Here is a 21,235-nt window from a genome sequence, read left to right as displayed (position 1 = left end):
CTCAAAATACAGTAAATGATTAAAGTGAGTGAAGGAAGATCAGCAGAATAATATGATGGGCTTTTGCTACAGTGGTTAGAATTTCAAAGACAAAAAAATTAAAAGGGTTTGGTCTTTGTACTTGAAACAAGTTGTTTCCTCTGTACTTTGAATTAATTTGTGCTCTCTATGCCATTATCATAAATTATGGCCTTAAACCTTCCATAAATGCATTTTAAATTGGTGTGCTTTAGTGAATGATTGGTTATTTACCAAGCAGCTGTACCTGTGCTACTCATGCATTAAGGATGTGGAATAAAAGTGACAGAACATTTTGAAAAGCTACTAAAATAAAAAGTTAACTGCTTAAAAAAACCCCAAAAAACCTAACCCAAACATTTTCCTTTCCTTGTTTCAGAATGGTTTAGTCTTCATCTCTCCTGGGGCTAAAGATGATGAGCTCATCAAATCTCCATAACAAGTGTGGAGAATAGCCAAGAGGAAGAAAGGTTAGATTATTTCTTATGTAGGGTAAATATTAAACCCAAGTAATTACCACCAGCCATCAGCTGTGAAATAGCACTTAGACTATTTTTTAGGGATTTAATTGGCTTAATGTGTGCAAAAACTGACACATCTTGCTAAAAGATGACACAAATTTGACTCCAGCAGTGTGAAAACTAGATATTTGAATTTCCTTTCAGCCTGTCTTACATTCTGAAATTTGAAAAATTACATATTAAAAAAATGTATTAAATATTAATATTTATCTTCTGATGTTAAGCCCAGCATCAAAGCACAATGGGAATGCTTATGTGATGTTTAGCAATCTGAAGTCAAACATATGCCACTTCTCATCAGAATCTGGCAATGAGCTCTGACAGAACAGTTGTCTTCAACAGCTTGAGTTTCAAATTGGGGGCGAGGGGGGTGGGATTGCCTTGGGGTATGGTGTGGTAAGGCCAGATTTTAGTGGTTAAGTAAAAAAGGAATAAAGCATCTGCTTCAGAAGTGCACCTTGGGCTATTACTGTAACTCCTGTCCGCGCTCAGTGTGGCATCTCATCCCCTCCTTGCTGGGGGCTGGAGCCCCATCCCACGCACGTACAGCCTGTGCCTCCTGACAGGAGCTCTGCCTTTTCACACTCAGCTCCTTCCCTACTAAGCTCCTATTTGGTGACCTTGTCTTTGTTTATTCTTCAGCATAAGCTCTGCAGAGCGAAGTGGTTTGTCCAAGGTCACCAAGTGAGGCCATGGGACAGCCAGGACTGGGCTCCAGCCATGCTAATGGGGCGTTGTTTGTTCCAGAGCTGTGCTTGTGCTCCCAGACCAGGGCCACAACCCACGTAAGGGCACAGCAGGATGCCAGTGTAAGAAAAATCCCATTACCTATGACATTCACCTTCCTATTTTGAAAGGCATAAGATTATATTTCTGTAAGATGGATACTGGATACTGGAAAAAGTCTGGAAATTACCAAGTTGGATTATGCCCTTTTCTCTTTTCCAATAGTCCCAACATGTGAAACAATTTTCTCTTCATTATTCTATGATGTAATCTGCCTTCTTTTTAATCTTCTTTAAGTGATAGCTTTAAACAAAACCTAAACAAATTTATTTAATTTTGTTTATAATACACAAACCATTGAGAGATACAACAGTAAAAAACCCAGAATTTTCTGGTTATGATCAAAACTGAAATCCTTTAATATGCTAATGTTCAATACATGTTCATTCAGCATTATGTTCAAAGCTAAGACACAGTTTTACTCTTCTCTGGCCACTACTGAAGTAAATTATTTCTATAAGAGGAAATTTCTTCTGGGCATGGAAATGTGTTTAGTCCTTTGAGTAACAGTTTGTACATCTGCAAATTAATAGGGATACTAAATTAATATTTTTCCCTTTTCCTATCTGCTTTGTTTTCATCTTTGGAAATGCTTCTCCTCTCCTTGTAAGCCATTTTACACAGGTTTGTGGAGAGCTTAATTTGAGTAAGTCAGGCCAAAACTAGGAAGCTGCCCTAATAAGATCCTAAGGAATCAGGTCCTAATTTACTAACGGCTGTATTTTTTGTTTAATTTCATTACTTTGTATTAACCCTCCTTAGGAAAGAGGAATCTCCAGGAAACAGAAGTCTGAACAAATCTGGACCAGCATTCAAAAATCAGAAGCTTGTCCACATTATTCAGACCTCAGAATATGAAAAACTGAGTGGAATGGGGATGAGAGCTTGTTTTCTCTCAAGTTTTCTCATTTCACAACTACCTAACTAAAAAAAAAGAACCGGAGTTTTTGCTGCATATGGACACTTTTAGTCTCAGTTTAACTATAGCAATGATCTTTCTCTTTCCAGCCCTGCCCTGATAAGTGCATAATTAACCCCAAATTTGCTCACTGTATCAGCACCTGAAAAGTGTTTTTCTGTTATCCCTCAACACCCTTGTTCTGGATTCTTTCTTGCTGTTCGAATGGTTTGTTACAGCAACAATTGAGTCGTGCTCTGGATATCTGATTAACTGAAATTCTGTTTGTTGCACATAGTATTTTTTATAATACTTATATTTATTAATGAGCACAACGGAGGAATCTGTCAAAATTAGTTATGCATTGATGTAAAATTCAAGTCTAGAATAAGTGTGAATTGTGTAGCTTGGTTAAATTATGAATTGACATTCACCATCTGCCATCCTAACTCTTATGTGAAACAGAAGAGGTTTGGTAGATCCATACTTTTAGACAAGATTAAGCTGTGTTTTTCTGCTTATCAAGTACTTTACAATTACCTTTTAATAAAAATCTTTGCTCGGAGCAGGGTACAGAGCAGAAAACAGACTGCAGCTACCAAAGGAAATATGGTAAGTAGTTACTTGTACTTTTTCTCTTGGGCAAGGTTCATGAATTTAAGGACTTTCTCATATTAATAAACAGAATTAACAGTCTGGAAATGGAATAGAGAAAATTTTATCTTTCCTTTTCACTTACCTTTGCCAGTTGTTCATGAATTTCTAATAAGCTTGGTCTGTTGAGCTTATTCCCACTGACGCTGCCAGTGTTTCTATAATAATCAATTTTGGGAACTGGGTCCATTGTGTTATGGCCAAAAGTTTGTAGATAATACATTTTACTGTGAGTATCATAGGGATGTAAACTAGCTTCTGTTTTCTCCCCATTTTGACGGAAATTGTCATATAATTCTCTTTTTCCTGGTCTGTAACTGATTCTTAGTCTGTTATGTGTTTCATCAGTAAAAGATGTTTCTTCATAGTGTGGTGGGTCAGAGCCCACATCCTCTTGGGTTGTTTCGCTGTTGTCATGGTCTTCATTAATTATGTTAACTTGAAAGCGATTTGCATTTGGATCCAAGAATACATTTGGTGCATTGTTCATTGACATCTTCAGGGATGCTACAGACTTGGGTCACTGATCCGTGTACTCTTCTGTGGCTGCAGCCACTCAGTTGCAGCTACAGCAAAGGGTTTAGTGCTGTTGCATATCAGATCTTTGCCTCTCAAATAATGAAGGGTTGAGAATTTTCTGTTGAATCTCTAAGCAGTCTTCCTGATGTAGGCTGCCAGTTTTCTGCTATAAAAATATAAATAGACTATTTCTATTATCTTGCATGGTTAGATATGTTTTCCACCACAAGCTCTCCCCTCTCCCCTGCCTCACCAAGTATCCATGAGACTATCATCCTATGACTCGTTGAGTAAAAGCATAGTTGAAGCAAAGACAGAGCTTTTGAAGATGTTTCTGTCTATGATGGGTGCACTTGACCCTCTAACCAAACCAGCAGTATTTTGGTCCAAAGGAGGTAAAGGCCTGAGCTGTAAGTGGGCCAAGAACTCCTCTAGTTTCAATCTGTTTTATAAAAACCCACAAAAGAGCAGGGTGGCATCATGAGCATCAATGTACACAAGCTTGGAACATGATCATGCCATTAAAACATGGATTGCATGGGGCTCTCTCCTCTGTAACCTGGGGCTCCCCCAGTCCCTTCCAGGAGAGTTGCTCCCTGTATGGTGCAGATGTTAAATCTGTTTGAGGTACAGGATTTGCATTTGTCCTTGTTGAATGTCATGAGGTTCCTGCTGGCCCATTCCTCTGGCCTGTCTAGGTCCCTCTGAGTGGCAGCCCATAGAGAGGTGAACACACAGCTGTATAATCTGCTTCTCACCTCCTCTTTCCCACACAGACCCCCTCAAAGAAAATGAACGAGCAAACATAAACTCCAGGAGAAGAAGGGGTACTCATATTTAAAGCCTTTAGTGGGTTAAGTACCTTTGCAGCAATTTAAAGTATGACCTAGATGGCCCTGAAATGAGCTATTGAAATGCTGGCAATCATATGTCTTGAAACATATTTCTAAGGAGATTAGGGAGTGTGGTTGTATAGACCTGTATAATTCAGTAGGAGCCCAGGTTTGTTCAAAGGCACTAAACCAGAGCATGCTTAGACATTGAAACTCTGCAAGCATTTGTAAAAGCAGAAAGTGTTAGAAACAAAATATATCTTATAAGCAAATGTATGAACTGAAAATCTGGATAAATAAGCCCATTACAGACATTTTTTTTAAGTTCCATATTTTCACAAGAGGTTGGACTAGATGAACTCCTATGATTTTTTCAATTTAAATTTCTCAATGATTTTGTGAAATGCATTTGGCCCTTTGGCACTGAAAGATAAAATACTGCATCAATATTTATAGCTCAGCAATGTAAATTTTCTCTAAAATCACATATCAAGTTATAATTTGAAGAGCTGATAATCAGATGTCCTCCATCTTCAGTATGAGATACAGCTAAACCATATTTTCTTATTTCTTCCATCAGCTATAGGTAATATTCTGCTGTCACCTCTCTGCTGAGGCACCACTTTGTCACCTTCATATTTATGTTAGTTTTCCTCCTTAATGTGTGTAAGCCTCACAGCAACATATTACATTTATTTAGTTTATTTTACTTCTACTGGCTCTGTATTATTATTATTATTATTATTATTACACATTTATGATCATAGTATTCTGCTTCCTTCAGCCTCTTAAAGTTGCAAGGAAGTGTTTCATCTTCAGGCATGAAGGAGCAAAACCAAATCTTCTCTCATTGAGGTCAGTGAAACTATGTTTGTTTCCATCTCCATGACTGAATGAAATCCTGAGTCTTTGATGACAATGAAACTCTTGCTACCAAGTAAAATGATTCTGTCATTTGACTGTCTTATTTCCATATTAGTGTTTTGCTAGGAAAAGTAAAGTCTCTTACCTTTCTGCTGTTCTTGAAAACAATACTTTGGTTTTCACAATGTATTTCCAGAGATCTCTGAACTGTTATTTGCCATTAACTTTGTGTTTCGTTTTCTAGCATTATGCATAAATAATCAAGTTTACCTTATTCAGGGTAATTTAACTTACCATTCAGTCCTGTGTTTTTAGGGAAGGACAATCTGCCTCTTTTATTCATGCATACAGTGTGACCCTCTCTTTGAGGCATTACAGACTCTGCCTTATTGGCCAGATTTTTCTCCTGTTTAATATACTGAATAGGCCATCCAATCACTCTCTTTCAAAACATTTCTAGATGGTGATTTAGAAAGGCATTCTAGCTTGTTAACTATTAACCAGCAAATGTACCTATCCATTACAATTACTGGGTTTATGGCATTGCAAAATTTCTAAGGGGGCCTGAAAATACTTTTGTTATCTCCATTTCCCTCCCACCTATGCCTGATTCTGAACAGATCATATTCTCTCTATCTTTCAGTTCTGCATATGTAGTCATGCAGATAACAAGAGTTCAGGACAGGATCTGCTCAGTGCATTTTATGCAGAAGATTCAGTGAAGTCAGTGGGATCAGTCTTTGGGGGGTCCTCTTGTCCTACATGCAGTTTTAAAACATTTACTCCTGACCCTATTTAAAGTTTTACTCTGTATATTTAAGGAAAACCTTTGAAAAATTATGTGCTCTGTATTATTTCTGGGAAGGCTGACTTCCTAGTCTTTTTGGGATGAAGAAAAGAGCAGGCAGGAAATGATGAAGCTTTGTAATTATAAGGGGATTAGATAATTGTTTCCAGCAATAGATTGGGTAAAGAACAAAAATAATAAGACAATATTGGAGTTCTTTGGATATGTTTGCAGTGCTTGCTGTGTAGTTCAGAGATAACTGAACTATATTTAACCCAGATAACTTAAGCACCTTCAGCACTCCAACCTGACAGCACAGAGCTCAGCTGTGCTGATTAGATGTACATTAAAAGAATGGCAGTGTCAGGTCTCTGCAGTGGATGATGCTATCCAGCAATAACAAATCACATGAATCATTGTACTGATATCTACCTTGGATTTTATGGCTAAATCAGATAGGATATATGCAATATACTGAATCTCTGAGGGTCTGGAATTTTTTCTTACATATAATCTGAAGCAGTTGAAAAGCCCTTACATTCACAAAATTGTTTATGTTTTATAATTTGAATGGACCAGTGTAGATTAATATTGGCTGTTCCTCTCTTGTATTTTTCAGACAGGAGATTCATGTCCTTCTCTGTACAATCGAGTATTTTATGTTCCAAATGACACTTCAGGTCTGCTGTTCACTGTCTGCCTCTGCCTAGTATATGGGGCAAAAGGAATAACATGTATTTTTCAGAATACATGAAAAAGAAAACAACTGCTGCAACTGATCTCCTTGTCTCAGCTCCTCATTGCAAACAGATTTGTTTAGCAAAAGTGACAGTGCCTAAAATTCTAATGCCAGCCTTCTTAAAAACGGAATTGAATTTCTGTCAAGTACTGTCACACTTGCTAAACAGCTGTGTGTATGAGGGTGACCTTGAATATCCAGATTTGAGTCTCTGCTTTCATAGGATCTCCCATGACCAGTTCATCAGTGACAGTCCAGATCCCATACTGTGCACAACTGCAGGAGCACAAACAGAAGAACCAGCTGTGGAGAGTGCTGGAGTGTACAGAGCTCTGGGCCCCGACCTGCCTGGGGGCTGGGTGAAAATGGGTAAGCAGCATGACTGTGTCTGCTTTGACCTTGCCAGGCTGGTGTAATTACTCCTGGGAGCTGTTAACCAGACAGTTTAAGCTCCACTTTAAACGGAATCATCTTCTGTAACCAAGTGGAATAAAATCATGGACACACACCTCTTGCAGGCACCTCCTCTAAATCACAACCTTTTGTTGTCCTCCACTTTTGTATCCTCAGTGTACAAGTACAGACACTGAGTTTCAGAAAATTGTGTTGGATGAGGAGGGGAGGGGGCTACCACTTGAACGTTCACCATTCATGAGCCTGTCTTTTGTGTTCTTCATCTTTTTCTTCAGCCTATCATGAGACACAGTAGACATGAGATGCTCCTCTGAAGAGCCAGATATCATCTGATCCTTAAAACACTGGGCATGGTAACTTTCTAGTGAATTATTGTGTATTTGTTTGCTGTTAGCCATTTCTCATCTACCATTCCACTGTTCATCAAATAAAAGCAACATGAAGTACCTTTTGAGTTTGCAACAAATATTTATTTAACAAAATGGATGTCACCAACATATCTCCAAAATGCAGGTATGTATAACAAATGTAACAACAGTTGGTTTCCAAAATGAAATCAACATCAAATTTAAGGCAGGATATTCTGTGAGTTTTCATGCAAGAGCATATTCAAATGTTCCTTTGTCCAACCCCTCAACTTCATCTTCCCACGTGGAAGAAGGCATACTGCTGTAGGGGTCTAGCAAGATTTTGAAGCATCTGATAATTAGAAGTCCCAAGAAAACACACAAAATCCCCACAAAGGCAAAGCCAGTTTTTTGTTCTAAAGTCAGAGGGAAAGCAGACATTTCGTTGACACTCATGCTGGCTGAAGTGTTGCTGCAGTAATTACTGCTCATCATTGGGCATCACATCCTGGTGACTCTGTGGGATTTTCACCTGTGTTGCTTCTTTGCCTGCATAGAAACATCAAATCAGTGTGGTTAGCTCTAAGTGGGGTGAATATATCTGAGCTGTAGCATATGAACGTTTGAAAATGAAAACCAGCTTGGATTTTAGAAGTGTCCTGTTGTTTTTTCACATTTAAATGTATGTGATAAAATTGCAACTATTAGCCTCTACACACCATTTACTTACTGGCCTCTGTTTTGAGACAGCAGACTCACAGTTTTCTGGCTTTCTGTCTGCTCAAAACCAAAGTTTCAGCTGTTGAAAACAGCATTTTGTCAGACGCTCATAAGTCTACGGACTGTGATTTGGCAATACTCTCTAAGGTCTCCACATGGAGAAACCTGGTATGTTCCTGAAATGGCTTTACATCTCTGTGCTTAAACTAGTTAGACTTGCATTGACCTCAAAGGCAATTTCAGACAAATAATGTGGATTTTGCTCATTTGATTTAGCTCAGAGTCTACATAAATAGATTCAACTTGTAAAATAAAAGACTATGTGTGCAATTTTAGTGAAGTCTTGGGCTCCACTTTCAGAAAAAAAATGCTGTGTGTATTTTAAGCTTGTAAGAAAGTGAGCAGATTGATAAAATTACCCCTTCACCTTTCTCTGTACGTCCACTCTTGTGTATGAGCAAAGATTGGTGGAAGAAGAGATAACAGAATTAAATTCCCTTCCCCTGTATCTTGCTCTCATTTGTTTCTTCTCCTTGGTCTTCCCCGTAGACACCCTGCCATTTTTACAGGCACAATAAACAGATGTGCCCGTGCTCCTGGCGTTGCTCGGGAGACTGACCCTGACGTGTGTCCTATGGAGACAGGATGCTCAAGCAACTCCACCCCGCTGCTGCCACCAGGAGAGCTCTGCATGTTTCCAGACAGGAGAAACTTCTAAAATTTGTCTTTGTAAGGAGATCTTATGTATAGATTTTGGTTGTGTGGGGATCATTTGGCTTTAATTTAGGTTTTCCATCAGATATTGGAATCACATCTTTCTTTTGTATCTACAGAGAGTGGGAGAATTGGAAGGACTAGGACATCAAAAGTGCCAAAGGACAAAGACATTTTTATTCTAAAGTTAGAACTTGAGGTTTTCTGGCTCTTGCTAACACCTATTTAACGAACGTGCCTGAGGGGAAACTCTTTTTGTTAACGATTCAACCTCTTTTTCCCCAGGGAATTGCCACTATCCATTTATTTCTTGGCAGAGTAATTAGGCCACTCAGAGCTCTGTGCTGCCATGGCTACACTGCTTCAGGTACCTGCACTGCTAGGCCAGGTTAAAGGGAGGTCCAGTATCTTTACTGTGTACTGCAGTCATGGCTGAGAGAGCCATACTCTGAGTCAGCCTACAAGTAAAAACAACAGAAAAAGTAGAAATAACTTTTGATATTCCCGAGCAGATAGAAATGAACAGAATTTCTATTTTGTTTGGTGTCTCCTTTCTCACTTCAAAATTTGTGGGATTTTTGACTATTGTCCTAAAGAACAAAAATTTTAGAACAAAGATCAAAAGGGCAAAAAACAAGTATTTCTTTTTTGCAATAAACCTCAGTATAGTAGATATTAAATAATGTTTCCTTTTAGTGTTTACACATTTGCCAGAGCACAGCAACCAATGTTCTGTTTATTCTATAGAGCTGTGTATGAGATCCTTCCTTGTTTTGCATTGTATTCTGCTCTTTGAGTCATTTTGTTTTAATTCCTGTTAGGATGGAAGAAAGATCCAGATATAGCCTGTGGGAATTAGAAATAATGTCAACAACAAGCAATACTTATTTTCTGAAAATACATCATAGGTAAAGCCCACCTGCTGTATGGATTTTCATTGGGCATACTTCCAATTTTTCTATTAAGTTTGACCTTCTGCAGAAAAAAAAAATCAAAGTTCAATATCACAAATTGATGTTAGAAATCAGTTGATTTGAGCAAAAGCCAGTCAAGGAAAAAAAAATACTTTCCCAAAGTCCTAGGGCACTGGGCTATAAAAATTAGGAACAAGGCTTATACAGGAAAATGATAAATAGTCACTACCTGGAAAAGCCAGACCCAAAAAACCCAGTTGTTCTCTTGAAAGACTTTGAGAAAAATGTTAGGGATAGGCTGGCCATGGAGAACCCTGAATTTGAGTTGAGTCCAGACAAATACCTTTGTATTTGACATAACATTTCTTCACCACACAGAGTAATTTTCCAAGAATATGACTTCCAGTCTTACTAATTTTGCAGCTTACACACTGGAATTAGATGGGATTTGTTTGTAGATTATGTGCTTGTCAGGAGACATTATGGGACAGATCTCTGTGCAAAGCTTGATTTATGCTGAAACATGGAGAAATTGATATCTTAGTCTTATTTAACAAAAGTTTGCTGGAAAAAGCCGCATGAGAGAACTGTATTTTGCTTGGGGAGGATTGCTTCTGGGAAACTCTAATGTGCAGCTTTGTGTTCTTCTCTTCCTTGTCCTGAATTTCAGAATTTGTAATTGAAGCCTTAAAGTTCACAGGAATTTTTGTTCTAATTATGTATCCCCAAAACCGTGGTACCAAGACTGACCTTGAGTACCTTTTATTGCTTTCACATTTTAGTGCTGCACGCAGGTCAGATGTCCTCTCCCAGGCAGTCAGACACCCTGCCATTTGCTGCAGTGTATCTGTCCAAGTCCTGAACCAGAAGACTCTGAATACTAACTAACCTGGCCTGGATCCCAAAATGCTCAAAGATAGCCTTCAGGACAGCTTCATGGGGACAAGCATTGTATCAGTTAGGATCTGCAGAGCCATTTTGTGGGGGCTGACCCCAGACTGATCTCAATCTTTTTTTACAGGTCAGGACTCCTCTCCTCCTTTGATTTGCTACCCATATAAACACTGGCAAAAAGAAAGGCTCCTTAACATCCTGCTGTGAAATAAAAGGCCATTGGAAGTCCTTCTGAGGCCAGAAGAAACAATCAGAGTCCTAAAGAAAATAGGAATGAGGAGTACAGCTTAGCACTGAGCTAAGAAACACAGAGGTATGAGCTGGGAGTGCTGGCTGCACCTATGGGGGGATGAAGGGAAACACCATGGGTACTAGGTATTGTGAGGCAGCTGGAAGGAAGATGTTGAAATTCTTGTTCTAGCAGAATCACCAGCCCAACTCTGTCAGTGTTTGGTGTTGACTGAAGATACCAGCCCCAGCTATTTGGTGGTTTGGAGTGACAGGGTGTCACTTTTTTCAGACCTAGCCTTTAGTCTCATGTTTACAGAGAGACTTGAGAAGATCAAGAAAGTAACCAGGATAATCATCCTTGGGTTTTGGGTTCCAGTCCTTCTCTCACAGAACCCCCTTTAGGATTTTTTTCTAATGGCTCAGTACTGGAAATGACTACCTGTACAAGGTCTCAAGCTGGGACCATTCATCCTCTTGGTGCAATTAAGCCTTGGGTGCCTGAAGACTCACTTCCTAAATGATAGTTTGTAACAAAATGGACCAAATCAGTGGCCATCTGTTCTCTTCTTGGATGTCTGCAGCCCAGTTGCTTGTTCATGGATGTGGTCATTCTGCAAGTACTTCGAATAGTTTCAGTCCCAAGCTTGTGCTTAAGTAACAGCAGACCTAACTTGAAAAGGGACCTACAAACAGGCTTTCTCTGGGAGCTTTGGAAGCGCCTCATTTGCACTTAACTATCTGTTCAGGGAAACTAAACAGTATTCCAGAAATGCTGTTACAGAAATTGGTCATAGAAGGTGGTAAGATGAAAAGATTAACAATGGAGAAGTCCTATAAAATAGACTAGAAATAGAAATCAGCATGAACATGGAATTCTCTTCAGAGTCTGAGCTACCTGAGTTAACACCACGTGGCCAGAAATGCTGCAAAAGGAGCGCTGTGACTGCACAGCTGACCTGTCATACTTGTGCTCACTGCATGCCTGTATTCTCTAAATTGCTGGGGAGAACATTGTCTCCTCAGGGTACGGGTTCTAAGACAACGTACAAGGAGGTGAAGGTAGGAATGCCAGGGCATGGATGCTCAGCAAATGAAGGCATGGCTCACGGCTCTGCAAAGAGAGCCCCACACAGTGTTTTTGCAGCATGGTAACTCAGGGTGCAAGCAACACTTTTCCACATAAACAGCACTCCCCTGTGAAGAAGCAGCAGCCGAGCAGTGACACGTCCAGCCTTCCGACACGCAATGAATTGCAAAAATAAGATTTTATCCGTAGCAAATACATAAACCTGGAGTCTTCATTGGACAAGAGCTTCTGTGTTGTGAATTCAAATACGTAGTCTAAATTTGGATAATACAGAGATACAGGAAAATAAAACGTTCACTAGCATCACCCTTAACTTGTGAATGTGGAAAAGTGTTGCCTGCTTCCCAGGGGATGGAGGCTGAGACCGAGCACCCGCAAAGCAATTGTTGCTGTAGGATGGCACGCACAGCCTTCGCGTTCACCGGCCCCGCTACTCCGGGGAAGGCAGATTTAGGCGCTTACCCTGCCCTGTTCCCCCCGCCGCCCGGGGTGCCTCCCTCCATCCCTCCCTGCCCCCGCCGGGAGTGCGGCCGGGCCGGGCCGGGCCGGGCGGCGCCGCAAGGTCAGCCCCGCGCCCCGCCCGCCGGCCCCGCCGCGCCGTCCGCGCTACGAACCCGTGTCCTCCGCGCCCGCGCTGCCCATGGTGGCCGAGCGCGGAGCTCTCCGCCCCTCCGGGCCCGCCTCGCCAGCTGTCGAAAGCCCAGGTTGGAGTCCCGACGGCTCGGGGCGCGGGGTGGTCCCGGGCGGCGGGGGCAGCTCGCTCGGGCTCCCCTCGCCGCCCGGCGATGCGACCCCGCCGGGAGATGCTCAAACCGCCCTAATTAAAAAATTAAACACGGCCGCTGCTGCTACCGCCTCCTCCTCCACCTCTTCGCCCGCCCCTTTCCATCGCTATTCAGCCGCGCTCCTCTCCAGCCCAGCTTTGCGCGGATTAAACCCAGGAGCGTGGAAACTTCCTGCAAAACACTACGTGCGGTGCATCGGTAAGGGCCGGGCCGGGGCCGCTGCGGGGCGGGAGCAGCCCTCCCTCCTGCGCTCCGCTCCCGCCGCCCAGGCCGGGTACCGGGGCCTCGAAGGCCGGGTGGTCTGTGCAGTGATGGAGGACGGGGCTGCGGTACCCGCAGGAGGGGCTGCATCCCTCCCGGGGCCCCGGGACCGGCCGGGCGGCACAGCCTCGCCGCCGGCGCCGAGCAGGACCTGTGGAGCCGCGCTGGGTGCGCGGGGCCGCTGCTCGCCGTGAAACAGCGGGCAGGGTTTCACACGCTGAGCTCAGTGGGGCGTGCTGAGCCGAAAGCCTCTTAGGCTGTGCCCGCAGTGTGGCCTCGGGTCCTCCCAGCCGCTCTAAAAGTAATAACGATTAAAGCATAGACCAAGCTTTGTATCCTTTCATTAGCTGCGTTTAGCTGATGGTGGTTGTATATTAGAGAGGTTTCTATTTGCTACAACAGCAGGTGTTTAAGTTGGATTAGAAAAGAAGATTCATTTTCCCAAAGCTGGATCTGTATATATTGCATTAATAAATAGCAAATCTGTTTCAAATGATAGTGATTCCATATCTGTAAATCATCCGGGTGAACACACCCCTGCAGGGATGCACGTGGGTCAGTGGAACAGGACTGTATCACACTGTCAAGCATCATGAGACTACTGTAGACCTACTAACGGAATTTGTTCTGTAGAAAATAATTTTAAAACTCCTCATGTTTCTTACTACATGCAATAACACTATGATAGGTTAAACCTTCTTCCTGAAATTATCTGGGGAAAGAATTGTTTTGCCTTGCCTGCATTTTAATGCCTGATTCCTCTGCTGTGACTGCAGTGGACTTCTAAGCACTGGGTAGAGTCAAAATACAGCTTTCTCCTGGTGGTAGAACTAAGGGTTAAACTGATGGTTAACTATGTATTTGCTAATGGTTATTAGTTTGATCTTCTGATGTTGCAGCATTAGTCATGTGATAAACAATGTCTGTAAGTCAAGCTAATTTTTGAAGTGCCTCTCATACTTAAAGATCCATGAAGACTTTATAAATAGATAGTTTTAAATAGTATAAGATTGTGCTTTCAGAATATGTATACAGAGCCCCTACTGCTCCTAAGGAGCTCTAGTGTTCTTTTTTAGCCTTGTCCCTGATTTACTTGGGGGCCCCATGAAGGTCTCTCACTAGATGGAAAGCTGTAGTTTGAAATTTTGAGAGTAGCAAATACAAGGTCTCAGAATTTCACAGTACCTCCTCAACCTAGCATAATTGTTAAGGGAGGGTGACAGAAATCCAGGGTTTCCTAATAATTGTTGAGCACTGCTATACTTGGAGAACTTTATTGGAAGAAGGACTTTAGAGTAGCCAGGACCACTATGACTGCTGTGGCTGGGAGTGAGGGACAGCATTGACAATAGAAACACATTCTAAGGGGGTGCATCTTGCCTCTTCTGCCAGAATTTGGACATGGACGCTGGACCTTTGACTACCATTTTCCTGGAAAAGGTTTACTTGTGGGATATTGCTCCTTGTAGATACATTATCTTTTTGTCTTGTTATTCTTGTAGGATTGAACTTATAGATGTTTTTGTTTTTCCAACACTGAAATAATTGTCCCTCTTGTACTATGGTGTGGCAGAAGTTGCTGAAACTGTGTGTTTATTTCTAGGAATCTGACACTCATGTTATATTCTGAAGACTTGATTTCTGATTTTATGTATTGAAGATCCACTTTGCTGGAGATGAAACTGGAAAAGAAACTGGCAGCCAGCAACAGGGAATGAGTCTCCTTCTTCATCTACCAGTTGTCAGCAGACAAGTAGCACTGTTTTTCTGTTCAACATGGTATATTTTAAAATGGAAAAGTGATGGAATAACTATCTTTCCCTACATTTCATTTCTTTTACACTTGAAAGTCACAAGTTTTGCTTTTGCATGGGAAAAATGATTTTTTGGTAAGGAAAATGGGAGAGCAGTGTATGTGAATAATTCTGGATATATGGACAAAGGGAGCATTCACTACTCTGTGTTTTCAATTGCTTTATCAGGATCCATCTTTTGTGTTCAACTGACTATTACTATCACTTTCATCTCACTTCAATCATATTTGTGTTGATTTGATCCTTATTTATGGAGTGTTGTGTTTCCTCAAAGGAGAGCCCTTGATCAGAAATAGAGATTTTATAATCATCTAGTAATTTGTTGAGTTGGCAAATTCGATTGGCCTAATTTAAGGTTGGGCAGGACAAGTGGGTGCCAGTGAGTGAAAGGCAACTTGGAAGTCTTAGAGCTATTAGCTGGTTAATACTTTTAATGTTTAAGGATCGCTTGAGTGATGTAGGTGTCAAGAAAATGTAACTGCTTCGAGGGATAACTAACTCCCTTTAGTAACTTGCTTTCCAGTTTAGCTTTAAACAGCTCTTTGAGTGTTCCTTTGCAAGCAAGCAAACTCTCCCTTCAATTGCTGGAAATTTAAAATGGGCTGAAGTCACAGAGTGCACAGAAGAAACAGATCAAGTTGCAATTCCCTAATCAAATTTAAGCAAGTTTTTTGGGAATATGCATAATCAGAAAGCCATAGTATATAGGGGAGATAAAAGCAGTAATAGAGAGGCACAGCAAAAGTGGGGGGATTATAATTAATTTTTGTATTGATCACAGTTGCAACTTGGAATTATTTTATGTAATTTAATTCAAGGTATTTAGCATCTTTAAAAGAATAAACATCTCTGTTTTACCATGGGTTTTTTATGTAGTCTTAAAAGATCTGAATCTCTATTTGGGCTTGTTCAAAGGCAGTGCATTTACTAGACACTGACTTCACCAGCAACATAGAGTCTACAGCCCTGTGGGTGTGTGGGGTACTGCTTTGGTGACTGTCAGGAATGAGGCAGAAAAACAAGTCCTACAAAGCAGTCTCCCCATGTTAAATGTCTGACTAGGCCCGCTCTTCAAATAGGAAAAGCGTGGGGATTCAGAAGCTGAAGAAGGTTGGGAATCACCCTCTTTAAGTCCAATCAATGTTAGTGTTGGGGAAGGTGGAAGAGTGCATGTATACAGTGAAAACCAACAGTGCCACCTTGTGTGGGTGGGACAGGAGAGTTCGTCTACGAGGAGGCGAATGTCCCCCGGTGTGTCCCCAGCTCCTCCACCTCGGGACTGGGAAAAGCCTCTGGCCAGCTAGGGAGAGGGCAAAGGGAAGGATGAGGTCCCTTTAGACCTGCAGGAGGGAGGTGTTTGCTGCCCCACTTGGAAGGCAGAGGTGGTGGGTATGTTAGGGGCATAGCCTGACAGGGGAAGAAGGACCTACATAAAAGCAGGTTGCTCAGTTTTTGCTTTTGTAACTTCAGCAGCTAAAGTAACGTCTGGGGGAAGAGAGGGTAATGTGAATTGTTTCCATATAGGAACGGTAGAAGTGCTACTAAAAGTCTGGTGTTGTGCAGCCTTTCAGGGGTAAAAAAGAGATGATTAAGATTTAGACTCAAGCTGTGGTCAAGGGTTGCATAACACTGAAAAAAAATTTATGAGACTTAGGGAGATGAAAGCCTTCCATGGGGGACAAAGAAGTTAGGTCCCTGCAGATCAAGTGGAGCAGGTCTCCTGTGTGACTGATGCCACGTTGTTTCTCAGCCTGGAAAGATAATGCTTAAATGCAAAGAGAGCCTTTGGGGAAAATAGTATTTGCTTTACTCTAGGTCCACGATAAGTATGCAAAAGAGGGTGCCAGTTGCGGAGTAGGGTTAATTTTATTTTTTTTAGCACAAAGTAAAGCAGTGTAGGTTGGGTGTAGCCTTAGGCAATGCAGGCTGGTCTGGAAATACTTGTGTCTGTGCAAAAAGGAATCTTCAAATAAGGTATGAAAGTGAAAATATTTACAAAGCAAAGATATTGCTAAAGGAACCCTTCTCCAGCTGTATTTGGGGCTTCCTGGAGAAGGGACAGGGTCTACAAAATGTTAAGCACATTTAGGTACCATTGCAAACAAAACAAGAAGAATTATATGTGACATATCCACCATGCAGGCATCATATACTGAGAACTGAAAACAGTCATTTACCAAAAAAAAAGTCAAATGGATTTAAAATTTACGAGGCTTAAAATTCCCGTTTTCTGAAGGTCCATACAAACTGACTTTCAGGAACACATAATTTTTTCACTAGTTCCACCTGATAAAAGTGCTGATGAACTGGTTTTGATCATGACTTAATCAGAAACAAAATTTTTAAAAAAAGTTGAGATAAACAAAACACAAATTAAAATAGTCCTTTCTAAAAGGATGATGATACATATTTGTTCATTAGCAAATTGGGAGCTATGCCTTGTTTGTCACTGAGGACTTGAGACTTGAATTTACTGGAGAGTTGCTGTGAAAAGAATGCTGATACTTAAAATACACATAATTATTTTACCTCAGTAACTACTTGTACAAGAGACTTTCAGTAGTAGTTCCTTTAGAGTTGCTTATATTTACATATATATGCAAGAACATGAATATTCCATTATCCTCAACTCTGTGTGTAAATTAGTGCTGTCAACTCTCTGCTTGCCAAGAATATACAACCATTATGCCATACACCCTACCTATAACTGTGAAACCCTATTTACATTAGGGGTGATGAGGAATTTGTTAGGACAGCAGATCAAGAACAGTTGTAACAGTGTTGTACTAAATGAGGGATCTCCTTTTAGCAGGAACATTCCTCAGACACCTTGTCTGTCTCCTGTAAGAACATGAACAGAGGCAGAAGAGATGTTGGAAGCCTATATATCAAAAGATAAGTTTAAAATATTCCCAGGAGGGATCAGTGTGTAACAAAGGAGACTTTCTCAGCACAGGAAATGACATGGAAAGACAATGGTTTTCCTTTTTTTCCACTTACTATGGTAAGTAGGTTTTTTTTTTAAAAAAAATTTGTTTCAATCATTTTATACTCAAGAGTCTTCCTAGGGAAAAACTTAAAAATTTTTCAACAGAGTTTTGTACACCAAAGAAATTCTACTTTTTAATTCCAGTTCACCCCGTCAGGTCTCTTAACAGCTCTTTGTGGCATTGTTCTTCCATTTTTATTATTGTTCTTTGAAGACAGAAATACTGAGCAATTATGTGTGGGACTTTTATAAACGGAGGCAAGACTCCCATAAAAATCCTGACACGGGCAACTGAGCTAAACAGAATGTTCTACACTGGAGTTGTGGTGTGAGGGAGACAGGGCAAAGCTGCCATAACTCCTCCAGGCTTCTACCCAGACTATGCCTCAGTGCAGCCTTAATACAAAACACCTCTTCATCTCTGGGTGTGTATGGACTGTGCAGTTCTGAGCCTTTATTGCAGCACCCATTGCATGACTCTGGACGTTACTGATACAAAGCTGCGTACGTTGGGCTGTGGTGGGTCGATCTTGGCTGGCCATCAGGTGCCCACTAAATTGCTCTAGCACTCTCCTCCTCAGCAGGATGGGGTGGGAGAAAATATGATGGAAAACACTCATGCATCAAGATAAAGGCAGCCGAATAAAGCAATGACTGTGTATAGAAGCCAAGGAAAACAGATTTACTCTCTATTTCCCATCAGCAGGCAATGTCCAGCCACTTCCCGGGAAGCAGGGCTTCAGTACACATAGCAGTTGCTCTGGAAGACAAATGTCATAACAAATTCCCCTCTCCCCCCTTGCCTCTCCTTTTTCTTGGCTTTTACTGCTGAGCAGATGTCATACAGTATGGAATATCCCTTTGGATAGTTTGGGTCAGCTGTCCTGGCTATGTCCTGTCCCAAGATTTTGCCCACCCTCAGCCCACTGGTGAGAGGGGAATGTGTGAGATACAGCTGTGATGCTGTCCCAGAAAACACCAATGTGTTACCAACACCTTTCCAGCTACCAGTACAGAGCACAGCACTGAGGGCTCCTGTGGGGAAAACTGACTTCACCTCAGCCAGACCCATGGGCCCAAAAGGCATACAAACTTGGGGAGGTAGCAATTGAAACAGCTAGTAGATTATTCAGAACAAGTAGGCAAACTGTGTGTAAGAAAGTCAGCAATTCCTGTTACATCCACAGGCCCATCAGCACAGGAATTCGGTGTCAGCTGCTTGGTGCCATAATAGTGCTTTAGGGAGCATAGGATTCCAACACTTGAGATGCTCTGTGCAAAGCACAGTCAAACAAGGGATCTTGTAACCTGAACATGGGAATTGCTGCCCTTCATCCTGTGGAAGTGAGAGCTGTAAAATGTAACGACAGCAATATCAAGTAAACATTAACTGTTCCAGCGGTGATTATTATCACAAATACCAAGATATTTATCTAATTATGGTTAATGTGTGAACAGAATTACATCTCTTATCAGACCTCTGGACATGCCTTTCTACCTTCATCTGTAGGTTATTGGGGTGTTTTGCAGTGTCTTTGAGCTTTCTCCAAAATCTCAGGTGTTACCAGCACCTGCTGTGACAGTCATGAGGACAGACAAAAGAGAGTCCCAGCAGCTCATAAGGAGTTTACTTTCAAAACCCATATTAGTACAGGTCAGTGGGTCAGCAACCAGAAGCCACCATTCTAAATTCATTGCAGAGGACTGAATGGCTTTCCTTATATAATAGATGTTTATATAATATTTGGTTACCCTTTTAGAAATGCTTTTGTACTTGTGGTTAGTGAAATGATTAAACTTTGTCCAAATGATAAAAGCTTTTTTCCTCTTTTAAAAATATTGCTTATCAGAGAGTGTCCAAAGGAGGCAACCAAAATGGTGGAGGGTCTGGAGGCCTTATGAGGAGAGACTGAGGTCACTTGGTCAGCCCAGAGGAGACTGAGGGAAGACCTTGTTGGGGTCTTTGACATCGTCCCAAGGGGAAGCAGAAGCGCAGGGATCGATCTCTTCTCTCTGGTGACCAGTGACAGGACTCGAGGAAACAACATGAAGCTGAGTCAGGAGAGGTTTAGGTTAGATCAGGAAAAGGTTTGAGGGTGGTTGAGCACTGGAACAGACTCCCTGGGGAAGTGGGCGCAGCACCAAGCCTGAGAAAGTTCCAGAAGTGTTTGGACAATGCTCTCAGGCACGTGGTGTGACTCTTGGGGTGTTTTGTGCATGGCCAGGAGTTGGACTGGATGATTCTAATGAGTCTCTTCCCACTCAGCGTGTTCCATGATTCTGTACTTGGTCTGAGGTGTCTCAGCACAGGTTAAGTGGTGATTTTGGGTCCAAATCCTTCAGGATTCAAGAGCCTTCAGTTCACGATGAATGTGGGGATCTTCTTAATGTTGGAGGGTCCTGAAATGTTTGGAAAAAGACCATACAAGATTTTAAAATCAGAAATGGTGTGGCCAGCAGGATTAGAGCAGCGATGATTCCCCTGGTCACACTGGTGAGGTTGCAGCATGAATCCTGTGTTCAGTTCTGGGGCCTTCACAGCAAGAAGGACATGGAGGTGCAGAAGGGTCTCCAGAGAAGGGCAGTGGAGCTGATCAAGGGTCTGGAGCACAAGTCTTGTGAGGAGCGTCTGAGGGAGCATTCAGCCTGCAGAAAAGGAGGCTCAGGAGGGACATTATTGCTTTCTACAACTGCCTGAAAGGAGGATGCAGCCAGGTGGGAGTTGGTTTCTTCTGCCAAGAAACAAGTGATAGGGTGATAGGAAACGGCCTGAACTTGCACCAGAGGAACCTCAGGTTGGATATTAGGAAAAATTTCTTTACGGAAAGGGTTGTCACTCGCTGGCACAGGCTGCACAGGCAAGCGGTGGAATCACCATTGCAGGAGGGATTTAAAAGATGTTCAGATGTGGCACTTGGGGACTCGGCTTAGTGGTGTACTTAGCAGTGCTGTGCTAAAGGCTGGCCGTGAAGGTCTCAGAGGACTTTCCCAGCCGAACTGTTTGTGCGATGCAGTGATTCAGCGGCTCACTGAGGGCGGCTGCTGTGAGGCGCCCCGGCGGCCATGGCGGCCCGGCAGCCCCCGCGTCGCCGTGGCAACGCACAAAGCCTCGGCGCGCGCGCCCTGCCCCGGCCTCGAGCGGCGCTCTCGCGAGACTTGGCGCGGCGCGGCGCGGCGAGGCCGAGGCGGTCGGGGCCCGTTTCAAACCGGCGGTCGCGGGGCCGCGGCCCGGCACGAGATGGCGGAGAGCGACAGGGCGGAGGCGGCCGCGCCGCGCCGAGCCGAGGAGGCGGCCGGCCAGGCGCCACAGCCGCCGCCGCAGCAACAGCAGCAGCCGGCGCCGCAACAACAGACGCCGCAACAGCCGCCGCAGGATGAGGAGGCGGCGGCGGTGGCCGCGGCACCCGGGAGCGGCGCGGGCAGCGCTAATGGCGTCAAAATGTGTG

General features: G+C 42.5%; 3 protein-coding genes and 1 long non-coding RNA gene across 27 annotated transcripts in view; 2 read left to right on the top strand and 2 right to left on the bottom strand.

Moving 5' to 3' along the window:
- SLC12A1 (solute carrier family 12 member 1) overlaps positions 1 to 5,395 on the bottom strand; it is a 45,256-nt gene extending 39,861 nt beyond the window's left edge. For both annotated transcript variants that reach the window (XM_042039078.1, XM_042039079.1), the window contains exons 1-2: positions 5,239 to 5,395; positions 2,963 to 3,562 (exon numbers count right to left, since the gene is read on the bottom strand). In XM_042039078.1, coding sequence (XP_041895012.1) covers positions 2,963 to 3,373 — 411 coding nt within the window. In that variant the 5' untranslated portion in view covers positions 3,374 to 3,562; positions 5,239 to 5,395. The remainder of the gene's footprint in view (positions 1 to 2,962; positions 3,563 to 5,238) is intronic.
- Positions 1 to 18,561, top strand: part of LOC121669715 — a 64,214-nt gene extending 45,653 nt beyond the window's left edge. For 12 of the 16 annotated variants that reach the window (XR_006017872.1, XR_006017869.1, XR_006017871.1 and 9 more), the window contains 4 exons: positions 398 to 488; positions 2,793 to 2,835; positions 5,014 to 5,084; positions 6,500 to 7,481. This is a non-coding gene — a long non-coding RNA (uncharacterized LOC121669715). Of the gene's footprint in view, positions 1 to 397; positions 489 to 1,181; positions 2,836 to 5,013; positions 5,085 to 6,499; positions 7,482 to 10,749; positions 12,254 to 14,589 lie in introns of those variants that run through there. The other 4 variants (XR_006017859.1, XR_006017860.1, XR_006017870.1 and 1 more) reach the window with 4 other exon arrangements.
- CTXN2 (cortexin 2) lies at positions 7,482 to 13,243 on the bottom strand. Of its 3 annotated transcripts, none has more exons than XM_042039091.1 (2): positions 12,555 to 13,141; positions 7,482 to 7,929 (listed from the first exon to the last, which is right to left on the bottom strand). In XM_042039091.1, exon 2 carries the CDS (start codon positions 7,873 to 7,875, stop codon positions 7,627 to 7,629), a length of 249 nt encoding a protein of 82 aa, XP_041895025.1. In that variant the 5' UTR covers positions 7,876 to 7,929; positions 12,555 to 13,141; the 3' UTR covers positions 7,482 to 7,626. The 3 variants fall into 3 exon arrangements, 2 of the variants coding, with proteins under 2 accessions (XP_041895025.1, XP_041895027.1); XM_042039093.1 differs by lacking the exon at positions 12,555 to 13,141 and adding an exon at positions 9,734 to 10,750; XR_006017858.1 differs by lacking the exon at positions 7,482 to 7,929 and adding an exon at positions 8,818 to 12,194 and having other exon boundaries at positions 12,555 to 13,243.
- A 2,394-nt stretch (positions 18,562 to 20,955) lies between the features above and the next one.
- The window catches only part of MYEF2 (myelin expression factor 2), a 17,765-nt gene continuing 17,485 nt past the window's right edge, over positions 20,956 to 21,235 (top strand). For 5 of the 6 annotated variants that reach the window (XM_042039083.1, XM_042039082.1, XM_042039086.1 and 2 more), the window contains exon 1: positions 20,959 to 21,230. In XM_042039083.1, coding sequence (XP_041895017.1) covers positions 21,028 to 21,230 — 203 coding nt within the window. In that variant the 5' untranslated portion in view covers positions 20,959 to 21,027. Of the gene's footprint in view, positions 21,231 to 21,235 lie in introns of all 6 variants that reach the window. The other variant, XM_042039081.1, reaches the window with a different exon arrangement.

The sequence above is a fragment of the Corvus kubaryi genome, unplaced genomic scaffold (genome assembly GCF_017639235.1).
Source record: "Corvus kubaryi isolate FWS band 111438036 unplaced genomic scaffold, C.kubaryi_AGA036_p1.0 37394, whole genome shotgun sequence".
In the NCBI taxonomy this organism is placed as follows: Eukaryota; Metazoa; Chordata; class Aves; order Passeriformes; family Corvidae; genus Corvus; species Corvus kubaryi.
Note: the sequence above shows the minus strand (reverse complement) of the source record. Positions and strands in the feature narration are given on the sequence as shown.

Excerpts from the sequence above, each read along its gene's own strand:
- CTXN2 (XM_042039091.1), bottom strand. The coding sequence starts at position 7,875 with ATGATGAGCAGTAATTACTGCAGCAACACTTCAGCCAGCATGAGTGTC.